The sequence below is a fragment of the Dermochelys coriacea genome, chromosome 3 (genome assembly GCF_009764565.3).
Source record: "Dermochelys coriacea isolate rDerCor1 chromosome 3, rDerCor1.pri.v4, whole genome shotgun sequence".
Classification (NCBI taxonomy): Eukaryota; Metazoa; Chordata; order Testudines; family Dermochelyidae; genus Dermochelys; species Dermochelys coriacea.
The window spans coordinates 121,407,706-121,419,945 of NC_050070.1; the positions used below are offsets into that span (position 1 = coordinate 121,407,706).

A 12,240-nucleotide genomic window follows, 5' to 3' on the forward strand; every position below is an offset into this window, starting at 1 on the left:
GTCCTGAATTTTTTGGGCCACACCCTACATTGGTGTAAATTGAAATCAATTGAGTGACAGCAGTTTACATCAGCTAAGAATATGGCCCTTTATTTTTCCTCCTGACCTCTTTGCACCTTCTCCTTTCTCAGTCTCCATTGACAACTTTATGATCTTTTCTGTCTCCTGTCCTCAAAATCTCAGTGTCCTCTTTGACTCTTCTTTCTCTTTCTCCTCACACTATATTCAGTCTCTCGCTAATTATATGATCCTGCTCCCATTAAAGTCAATGGGAACATTGCTGTTGATTTCAATGGGAGCTGGATCAAGTTCCATGTCTTGTTGCTGCTTTCTAATGAATATCACCAAAATCTATCCTTTCCTCACTATCTCCACTGCTAAACCCTCATTTGCACCTGGACCCTTTCACATTGATGATTGTAATCTTCTCTTACACGTGGCTTTTCACCTATCCCAGTTCCAGTCTATTCAAAATGTTGCTGCTAAAGTCATCTTCCCTCCCCAGTGCTCTGACCAATTTACCCTATCCTTGAATCCTTTCATTGGCTTCCTGTCTGTTACGGCATCAAATCCAATACCTGGCAATCATAGTGACTGTAGCTGCCTGTCATTTCATTTCCTCCATCCCACCCTTTCTCTCCCTATGATCCTCCCGTTTCTCTTGTGGTACTGTTGCCCTTGTCACCCCTACCATGCTGTCCTGTGCTCTTGCAATACTCTAACTTTTCTTGTCCATCTCTGTCTCCTCCTTCAAATGCCCCCTAAAAATTTACTATTTCCACGAATCACCGTCCTCACCAGTAATAGCCTCAGCCTTCCCTTTCCTGAACGGTTGTTCTGTGTCTTGTCTACCTTAAATGACAAGTTTGCACCTTCCTATCTGTTGGGAAATTGCCACATAAATTTATGGCACTGTCCAAAGCCCTAACCCAGGAAAACATGTGTAGTTCCATTGACTTTAATCTGGGACTACTTCCTTGCCTAAAGTTACATGCATATTTAAGTGCTTTGCTGGATCAGGGCTGAAATGATTGTCATTAGTTGGAGTATGAATGATGGTGTATTATGGATTACCAGATTGCCAGTAGCACAGATAAAATAAAGTTATTTTGCAGCACACGAGGAGGGAATCTAATAATCTCCTTTTTTCCTTTCTGATTATAGCAGTCTCTAAACTGTGCTTATTTTGATTCTTATTGCAGTAACTGGAGCATCTGGAGTCCCTGAGAACAACCCCCCCTGCACTGTCAATATCCCTATTGCTCCTATTCACAGCTCAGCTCAAGCTATGTCACCGACTCAGAGCATAGGACTAGTCCAGTCCTTGTTGGCCAATCAGAACGTGCAGTTAGATGTCTTGACCAATCAGACGACAGCCGTGGGGACGACAGAGCACATGGGTGATAGCGCAGTGCAGTACCCAGTCTCAAGCAGGTACTCCAATCCAGGACAGGTGATTTTTGGAGGAGTGGAAATGGGGCGCATCATCCAGGCACCGCCTCAGTTATCCCTGCAGTCGCAGGGTGCAATACAGATGGCGGTAATGGATCACAGAGACGGAGACAGAGACCACGAACACCACCAAAAGGCAAAAACTTTACGGCCAGTGCAGCAGCTGGCCGAAGGGGACGCTGTTGTCTTCAGCACTGCACAAGAAATACAACTGAACAAAATGAACCCGCCCCCTCCTTACCCTGGAACCATACCAGCTGCTCCCACTGCACCACCACCTCCCCCACCCATCCTGCCCCAGCCACCTATGGATCTCTGTCTGAAAAAGGGAGACTTTTCCCTTTATCCAGCAGGACATTATCAGACCCCTCTTGGCTATGAGCGAATAACGACCTTTGATAGCAGTGGGAATGTTGAAGAGGTGTGCCGGCCTCGAACGAGGATGCTGAACACTTATACCCTGCCAGGTCCCGGCAGCTCTGCCACTTTAAGAATTACAGCAACAGAGAAGAAAATCCAGCAGCCCTGTTCCAGTGCTACCCTGAACAGGCTGACGGTTCCTCGTTATTCTATACCGACTGGGGATCCACCACCTTACCCAGAAATTGCCAGCCAGCTGTCACAGGGCCGTAGCATCGCACAAAGGCTGGACAGTAGTATTATCCATGCTACTCTGCGGAGGAACAGCAGAGAGGCAGCTCTGAAAATGGCTCAGTTGGTCGACAGCCAAAGAGCCACTTTACAACATCCACCAAAACCTAAGAGCAATGTTGTGACAGCACAGTACCAGCAGAGGGCACCGACAGCTTTATACACCTGTAGCCAATGCAGCAGTAACAGCAACACAAATAGCAGCGGCGGTGGGAACATCAGTAATGCCAACGCTAGTAACAGCACTTCCAGTATAAGCAGTATGAGGCCCGACGTAATCCCTGGGAGCAGTTCCCATCACAGCTCTGTCATTGCTCACTCGGTCAGTACTTCGCCCTTGGCCTCCCAATCCTCATACAATTTGCTGAGCCCACCTGATAACTCTCGTGATCGGACCGATTATATCAACTCTGCCTTCACAGAGGATGAGGCACTTTCTCAGCACTGTCCAGTGGAGAAATCGATAAGGCACATGCCTGTAGCCTTGACAGAGGCTGCCGTTGGTGTGAAGCGGCCACCCCCATACCAATGGGATCCTATGGTGAGTGAGGAGATATGGGTTCCTCAGGAAAGGACAGCTCAAAGTTCAGTGCCCAATCCTCTCAAACCTGCTCCCCTAATTGGTCAAGCTCAGCATCTTGATATGTCTCGAGTGCCATTTGTTTCCCCCAAATCTCCAACCAGTCCCACTGCCACTTTCCAGATGAGTTATGGGGTTGGAGTACCTTATCCAGGAAGCTACAGTGCCCCTCCTCTCCAGGGAATGCAGGCTCCCTGCTCCCCCAAAGAAGCTCTGGCCCCAACACAGTTTGCACAACAAGAGCCAACTGTAGTGCTTCAGCCAGGTTATCCATCTAACCTCTCCTATTGTCCCTTGCCACCCATGTATCCAGGAAGTAGCACTTGTTCTAGTTTACAGCTGCCACCAATAGCCTTGCACCCATGGAATTCCTACAGTGCATGCCCACCTGTACAGAATTCCCAAGGCATTTTGCCCCCCAAGTCACTTCTTGTGGTGGAGAAGCCAGTTATGTCTCCGCCGCCAGCAGAGCTTCAGGGTCATGTGGGCACAGAAGTAATGGTGGAGACAGCAGACACCTTCCAGGAGGTTCTCTCCCTCACAGAAAGTCCCATTCCTCAACGGACAGACAAGTTTGGGAAAAAGAACCGGAAGCGCCTGGATAGTCGAGCTGAGGAAGGAAATGTACAGGCTATCACAGAGGGCAAGGTCAAAAAGGAGGCAAGGACACTGACTGACTTCAACTCCCTAATATCCAGCCCTAGGCTAGGAAGGGAGAAGAAGAAAGTCAAGAGTCAGAAGGACCAGCTGAAGTCAAAGAAGCTGAACAAGACGAATGAGTTTCAGGACAGTTCAGAAAGTGAGCCAGAGCTTTTTATCAGTGGAGATGAACTGATGAACCAGAGCCAAGGCAGCAAAAAGGGATGGAAAACCAAAAGGAATTTGAGGACAGCCAGTGAGCTGGATGAGTTCAAGTGCCGGAAGGCCAACGAAAAGGAGGATGGGAGGCTGGGAAGCCAGGGCTTTGTGTATGTGATGGCCAACAAGCAGCCCTTGTGGAACGAGGCGACACAGGTGTATCAGCTGGACTTTGGAGGACGGGTGACCCAAGAGTCTGCAAAAAACTTCCAGATTGAGCTGGAAGGACGACAGGTAGGATGGCAGCAGCAATTGCAGTGACAAGCTGCCCGGGGGGAAGGATACTCTGTTCTGCTCCCTTATCTCTGAGAGTGGGATGCTGCACTGTGCTTCTAACTTACACAAATCTTCCCGCGCTTCTATAAAGAGCTTCTTAGTTCTGCTGGTAGCTCTGTGATCAGCAGTTTTTAAGAATGAGGTTCAGCGTTTACATATATACAATGAAAGCATGTTTATATCCTTTTCCTGTCAGACCCAGGGAAAGGCCCTCCTTTTAATCTCACTACTTATCACTTGTAAAGAAATGTACTTTTAGTAAATAGTCTTAACCTACAGCATTACAAGGAAAAATCCAAGATTTGCTCTTAATACTGCAAACTCCAGTTGCATTTCAAGTTAGAAATTGCTCATGATGGCTAGTTTGATAGCATTAGTGAATCCCAGTATACACTCTCTCTCTCTCGAAATACATAAGGAAGCAGAGATAGAGATGTGAGCAAGCAACCAGTCTCCCTCCAAACCCCAAATCACTCCCAATGAACAGTGACCAATAGTACCTGTGAGAAGGCCAGCTGGTTCTTATTTCCAGAGGAGCAGAAGCTATGGCCCTCCCATTGGAGTAGGAGGATCATGTGCTGCTCTTGAAGAAGAGGTCTTTAGATATTTCAGAAAACCAAAATCAGAAGAGTGAGGTTTTCTCAGTTTGTCCAAGTGGGACATTAATACACCAAAACCAGACCCCAGTGGGCTACTGATAGGCTAGTATAGTGGCTAAGGCACTGGACTGGAACTCAAGAGAGCTGGGTTCAGTTCCTGGCTTTGTCACAGACTTGCCTGTGTGATCTTCAGTCAGTCACTTTTTCTCTATGTGTCTCATTTTCATATTTGTAAAATGGGAATAGTACGTGCCTACCTCCCAGGGGTGTTCAGAGGATAAGATATGTTAATGACCGTGAGGGGTTCGGATACTGCAGTGATGAGGATCATAGAAATACCAAGATAGATTGTCAGCATAAACCAATGGAAATGTTAATTTGCTTACCGATCTTGACCACTGATACTGTCCAAAAAACAGATGGCTAATAACTTCAGAAGGACAAATATGAAAGCAGTGACATTGGTTTCTACCCAATATGATATATGCCAGTTTCCCCTTCAGCTTGTACTGCCATTGTCTTGGAGGCCGGGTCCAGATTTATAGATCTATAGATGTTAAGGCCCAAAAGGGATCATGTTTATCAGAGAGAGACAGCAAAGGAATAGGCGTGAGTGTCATGTAAGGTGTGTGACCTTTGGCAGGTCTGCACACCACCACCAGAGATTATAGAGGCCTCTTCATACTGCTCCAGAGCTGTGCTGGGGGAAAGGATGGAGACTGGTGAGCTAGAGGGAGATGTGAGCAGGCTGGAGTGATGCAAATTGTCCCTCTTCTGGTCTTATAAAATAATAAAATCTTTCCCTCGGAGCTCCTCGCCTATAATTTCCTTGGTATGCTGTGGCCACATAGAAGCCCTGGTAGCAGTTTTGAAGGAATTTGGAGGGCCCCCAGAGGTGGTCTAGAGTCAAAGGGCCTCTGTGCAGATGGCCCTGGCCTTATGCATATGCCAGGGACCCACGTGGGTTAGAGGAGTTCTGCCAGGTTTGGGGCATGGCTCCTAGGATAAAACTACCTTCCTGATAGGGTGATGCAGTGGGATCTCTCTCTGAGGATCCCCTGTGGAGATCCTCCTCTGATTTGTCTGAAGGAGCAGATGATACGGACCTTAGTCCTGACTCAGCATCAATGATTTCAGTGGAGTTAAGTCCACTTACACCAAGGCTGAATCTGTCCCTGGGTCTTTTAAGGCTGTGTATTTCCTCTACAGAGTAGATTTCTATGGGCCTGATTGTGATATCCTCACTCATACTTGTACTTTGTTCTGCGACTGGCCCCATTGATTTTGTATGGAGTAAGGTACTATTCAGTATGAATAAGGGTATCACAGTCTTGCTTTTTTCCTTGTTACTTCTTAGTCTCTCCCTTCTATTGACCTCTTGTTCCTTGTTTTTTTCCTTCCCTCCACCTTCCACCCTCCCCCAGGTAATGCAGTTTGGAAGGATTGATGGCAATGCTTACATTTTGGACTTTCAGTATCCGTTTTCTGCAGTACAGGCCTTTGCAGTTGCTCTGGCTAACGTGACTCAACGCCTCAAATGAAAAGAACAGAGACTGGAGAGAGAAAAACGTTAACAGAACCTTCTCCTAAGGTCCGAACTGGAAAATGTCAGGGCGGCCTGTTTTAGGTGCACAAAGGCGCCAGGGAGTGAAGAAGGCAGTAAAACTGGAAAAATCTCTTGGTGCCCAAAAGAGGGCATTAACTTTAGTCATTATTGGGGTGGGGGAGCTGTTTGGGTTGTTTTTTTGTGGTTTTTTTTTTAACATTGTGCTGGGGTTTCAGAAAGAGCACCGGGTGAGAGCCATTCAGTGTTATATTGGGAAATGTGGCTTTTGGCTTGTTGTGGTGGTTCTGCTGTGTTTGCTGCAGTAGCTGACGTAAGCTCGTAGCGGGGTGAAAAAAGACAGCTCTCTCTGATAGACTGCCTTATATCATGCTGTTCTTTTTAAAACAGGGAACATAACCTTTTTTCTGGTCCAGTTTGTACTATTACATCAGTGATAGCAGGAAAAAAAAAAGCTATAATACTTGAAGACACAGGTTTCTTCTCTGATCATAGCTGAGCACTGCAGGTACCAAGGAGGTTTACAAAGGTAAATATTTAATTTATAAATACTGATGTATTATTCAGAAGAGAAACAAAACTGTTACCATTGGATGGTTTCAAAACACATTTCATCGAAGAAGTTTGTGTCTGCTTTTTGTGTGTGCTGTTACTTGGGATAAATGTGTTTCACTAGATGATGAAGAACAGAGGGAGGAGTTGTGAAAGTTGCATATGTAAATGTATAGGTAAGCAGTATTCTTTGACTTGTACTACACGTGTGTAGTACATGATGCAGCCTGGTGTCGCACATGGGCAAGGGCTACACCTGCTCCTGACTAAAAGATGTTTACACATTAAGAACAAAATTGTTAAAATAAATAAAATGGCCCAATGAGTAAAATTCTTCTAAATCTATGGTGAATCAGAGCATTGCTTTAATTGGGAAAGAGAAAGGCATGTGGTGACAGTAGGGGATTTCTCATCACTGCTGGTTGGAAAAAAGGGAGAAAAGGAAGAAAATATTGGAGAGTACCGCCCTTTTCACCGATCTCCTATTTGAGTACAGCATTATAGGTTGTAGTTTGAATGGTTAACAGTCCAAAAACAGAACGGGAAGCCAAAATTTATATAGCTGGTTATGGCTTTTTAATCAACTATATACAGTAACAAGACTGTTTCTAACTACAAATCTGTCTTATAGAAGTCAAAGCCTGCGTTAGGTGTTTCAATGGGTTGCTTTAGTAAAGAGAGATTCTGTTTATTGCTCTAGTGCCCGCTCTCTCTCACACACACACACATGCACACCCATTTCTCTGTTGAATACGGTTTGTTTTGGAAATGCTTCCCTGGTATCATATGAAAACCCTGATCATTCATTAAATTAAATCCACAGTAGGTTGCAAAATGTAACTGTAGATTTCCTTTAAAAATACTCTTTCAAATCAGAACACATTTAGAAAGATGGGGTGGCGGCTGGTTTATCTCTGTCTGTAAACCTTAGTTTTACTCCTTACTAGGAAACCCTTTATAACTTTGTTTGAAACACAAACCATACACCAAGAGAGTAAAATACATCACTGTGATTGTTTGAAATGTCTGTCAAGGTAGGCTAAGCTAAGTAGTCTTGATTCATTGCAGGGAACCCATTGGGGGCCCAGGACTCCCAGTGGAGGAAGGGATGCAGCAGATCCCTGGCTCCAACCTCCACTGGGGACCCTGAAACCAGACAACACAGGGTAGGTAATGCTGGCAAGATACAGGTTTTGAGAAGGATATCTAGGGATGTGCTGATTCAGATGATTTCCCAGGCAACCTCCAACAGTGTGGCCCCAGAAAGACCCACCTGCAAGATAATGCTGCTCTTCTGTCATGGAAGGATGGTGGTATAATCCTTGTATCCCTGGGGAGGATGGTGGTATAATCCCTGTATCGTCTTGGGGCTCAGCAGTCTCTGCTTACACATGGGAGTGGATCAAGCCCAATATTTCCCTTGGCATTAACTCTTCTATTTGCTTTTATGTATTTACTTTTGTTGAAACTCCATCAATTAGGTGTATATCTTTCTGTTACAAAGGAACCCCACCCCCACCTCCGCAGTTATTTAATAGCTGATTTTAGTGACAGCTTCTGGAGTGTGTGTGGAGAAGAAGGAGGTAGACTGATCAAATGGGCTTGGTCCTGCTGACTTTGAAATTAGTGGGAGTTTGTCATCGACTTCAGTGGGAGCAAGATTGGGCCCAAAGTCAGTGAAGAATTACGTGCTGTTTAGGCAACAGGCTTATTCCCTACTCACATGATTTCAATGGCACTACCCATATGAGTGAGGATTGCGGGGCTTGACCCAATGGTGCTTCTGAAGAGATCCTAATCGCTCTAATGAATCCCATAAGCAACTCATAAGCAGTATTGGAATATTGAGAAGGGTGCACTGAACACGTTGAGGCCAAAAGCATATTGATTCATTTCTTCTTTTAGGAGGAAAGGTGTTCTGTTGCTTTTTAGAAATAATCCTCTTAAAGAGACATTGTCAACTAGTTTTAGGCCAAGAATGCAGATTTAATGGAATTAAGTATGTTTGTACGTTTGTGCTCAACGTACCTCATCTAAACAGAACTGTTTTCATACTGCTGTTTTCTTTAACTTTCCAGGCAAAGGTTTGTCGTCTTTTTTTGAACATTCCCATGCAGTATTATGAACCAAATTAACAGCAGCAATGTGCAAATGCAGGAAAACCAGAAAGCAAATGTGGCGAAAACTTAAGTGAAACCTGCCAGTCTAGTTTTATTATCCAGGATCCATTGGTATTTGGTTCTGGTAGCACACAGGGTCTTGGAGCTTTCCAGACATAGAAGAAGGCCTTGTTCCCACCTCCGGAAGCACAAAAACAAACACCACAAATGGTGAAAATGGTGATTTCTAACGTTCGTTCTGTTTTTATGTTATACGGTCTTTATAAGGTAAAGAGTTTTTCTTCTGTAAGTGTGTTGACAGTGTCCCTCTAAGGCAACAATTTAATGGCATAAAGACTACCTAGTGTTAGGGACAGATTCTGCCCTCAGTTAAGTATACACAATTCCTGCTGAAGTCAACTGAGTTGTGTATATGTACAACTGGTTCCTAAATTATGAGTGTACAGTTGCATCCTAAACTATGAAGACAGCAGGTCATAATGATCATTCTCCTTTTTTTTCTTTGTATGTTGAGAGAAAATTTAAGAAACAACTTTAAAAGCCCTCCAAACTAACTTCCACTAGAATGATTTTAATCATGAAGATTGTTGTTGCGTTCAAGCCAAAACACTAATTGTACATTTTATATTTAAGTGTTACAACTTAGTTTTTGTGTAGACAATTGTAAGTTCTTCTAGGAAGAAAATAGCAACGTGTTCTGAATTACCTAATTCTTTTATACATACAATAGTTTCCAGTAGTTCAATATGGTTTTCAAAAGCTTTCTTTTTTAGTTGTGCAATAATTGTTAAGCCAAGGGGCTTATGTTTTGTTTTTTGAGGGGTTGAGTTATTTTTTAAAGATAATTTAATGCAAATTTCCTGTTAATGTCTGAGTCAAATTATTTATCTTGCTTAATGTAATAAGTGATTTAGGGTTTATTTTATTATTATGTACCCATGAGTTATACACTCTTTCTTATTTATATGAAAAGAGGATCTTTGTAATTGTTTGTTTGCTAGCGATATGTTTTGCTGCAAGAAATTGTTTAAGAATGTGTATAGGACTTTTTTTGCTGGACAGTATTCAACATTTTATAATGTAGGGAAGAATCTTGTTTATCAGGCAGTTGGAAAAAGTAGATATGCTACTGGGGATTCTGTAGATTACATATAGTGTAGATTTTTGGTGGTGGGGGGACCTGCAGAAATCTGTCCTCTATACTGTGTATTTTCCCATTATGTTTTAACTGGCTTTTTCAGTCACAGAGATGGTTTAAAAAACACAAATCATGATTTGCTTTTTTTTCTTAGAGCTAGCCTTGGTTTTGAGGTACAGAACAGAGGAGGGTTCATGGATAAAATAAGTGTTTTATATATGGCTCACTTTGGGTGACATTCATCTCTGTGCAGAGGGCTAATATGCATCACTGAAATCCTATTTAAGGGGCCAGATTACCTGTTGTGGTCAAGTTCTGCTCCTGTTACAGCTCCCTGATTCTGAGGCTAATCTGAGCTGACCCATAGCCCTGGGAATGCTTAGAGTAGCTGAGAAGCTTTAATTGGCCCTGCAGTGGAGGATAGGCAGGGCGGAGCACCATTCCACCATGTGCCTATCTCTCCGACATGCCTCCTGCTCCAAGAGTCGAGAGAGCAGCTGGTGCGGGACTTGGCTGCAGCAGCTTTACACCAGCAGTGACATCCACTATGCCAGGGGATTTCCCTGCTGGCTGATTTGCAGCCAGAATCCATCCCCATTGCACTGCCTGAGTGGCACAAAGGGGCCAGATTTCATTTGACAATCTGGCTCTAGCCCTCAAAATGTGGTTTAAGTGGGTCCGTGTCGGCCCTCTGCAGAGGAGAGAATTTCATCCTGAGAACCACTGGTACTATTCAGCAGTAGTACTATGGTTCTAGAACAGCAGAAATAAATGGGGGGGGGGGCAGGGAGAGAGAGATGAAGGTAGCATAAAGGAAAATTATTGGGTCAAGTTAATAGTTTTACATTCATTCCCAGAGCAGGCAATGGCAATTTCCATATACAGTCAGAATGATCTTGTGTATTAGTACAGTAATTTGCACTAGGGGCCACCTCAAATAGCCACCATCTTAACCAACCTCTTTGAAGTATCCCCAAGGTTTACCATTCCACTTCTGTTCCATGTTTCAATGAAGATTCACTGCCACTATGAGGTAATCAGACTTTGCTTGTGTTTTGAGTTGTTGCTTCAGATAATTTGAGTGCAGGTATTTCTGAAGTCTGTTTTTTGTGGCTATGTTATATCTGGGTGCCCAATGAGCACTTGGCAACTGTTTTCAGAGTAGCAGCCATGTTAGTCTGTATTCGCAAAAAGAACAGGAGTACTTGTGGCACCTTAGAGACTAACAAATTTATTTGAGCATAAGCTTTCGTGAGCTACAGCTCACTTCATCGGATGCAACTTGGCAACTGTGTAAATCTTCATCTGAAAGGGGGAACATGATGGAGGAGGAGCAGCTTTGACAAAAAAGAGGGAAAAATTTGGCTTCTACTAGCTTGAAAGATGGTTTTTGCCGGAGCAGTAGTTAGTTGCACTATAATAAAAGTGGCTATTTCTACAGGGCACAAACTACTCTACACTGTTGGCAACCTAGTGCTAGGTTGCCAGCACAGAGACCTATTGATTTTAGTACAATCCTGTATGGGCACAAGGGTCTTCACACATGAATCCCTCTCTGGGATCAGGGCTTAAGGCTGTTGCTGCATGTATCATGCTGGAGTGAATGAAGCTATATTACCATCTCCCAGGAATGGGCTCAAAGGGGAATCATTGTAAGATTAATTTTTTTCAAGTGTGCACAAATACACAATCACACACAGAAACTTTAAGGATTAAAAAATCCAACCCAGCACGGAGCATTGCATGTTGAGAAAAGTTTTAGGAAAGAATTGCTTTGGGGTTTTGATTTTTTTGTGCTGCATCTGTGCAAATAGGAAAATAATAGTAAGAACAGTTAACCAAGTAAGAGGACAAAGGAGGAGTCACTGAAGCAATTTTTGTTATAAAAATTAAAAACAACTCTACGCCCATAATTCTGCAAATGTGTCTATGCAGGCAGGCTCCTGCACTGCACAGATTGACTTGAATGGGGCTCTGCAAGGGTCTGTCCATACAGATACAATTGAACAATTGGGACCATAATGACTTTGCGGGATGAAAGACAACCCCAAACCACTTCTCTCTCCAAAATGTGCACAGAGAAATTGGATTCATAATGGTAGACAGATGTAAAGACTCTGTAAATGTTCCTAATTGTTCCCCTCTAATTTACACTAACTCCAAATTTAAAAATAAAATCTGATACAGGAGTTTTGGATAGTGACAAAGCTGTCTGTCTGTCTGAATGTTTACTTTGTTGGCCAGATAACTGATTGTGAAAAGATGGCCAGATTAACAGTTGGTTCAAATAATAAAAGTGTTAAGATTAAAAATAATAATAAAATCGAGAGAGACATTTTCATATAATGTTAGCAGATGATTGCGTTTTCAGCATTTCATCAAAATAGTGCTCAGCATAGTTCCTATCAATCTATGTTATTTCTGGTTCCTTGTTGATAAGACTTGTAATT

The 12,240-nt window shown here is 43.4% G+C and overlaps 1 protein-coding gene and 1 long non-coding RNA gene across 9 annotated transcripts in view; one reads left to right on the forward strand and one right to left on the reverse strand.

The window, feature by feature from the left end:
- TULP4 (TUB like protein 4) overlaps window positions 1-10,470 on the forward strand; it is a 273,173-nt gene extending 262,703 nt beyond the window's left edge. For all 8 annotated transcript variants that reach the window (XM_038394358.2, XM_038394356.2, XM_038394363.2 and 5 more), the window contains 2 exons: window positions 1,203-3,775; window positions 5,841-10,470. In XM_038394358.2, coding sequence (XP_038250286.1) covers window positions 1,203-3,775; window positions 5,841-5,957 — 2,690 coding nt within the window. In that variant the 3' untranslated portion in view covers window positions 5,958-10,470. The remainder of the gene's footprint in view (window positions 1-1,202; window positions 3,776-5,840) is intronic.
- LOC119853074 overlaps window positions 1-12,240 on the reverse strand; it is a 96,045-nt gene that overhangs the window by 42,964 nt on the left and 40,841 nt on the right. The window lies entirely within an intron of this gene.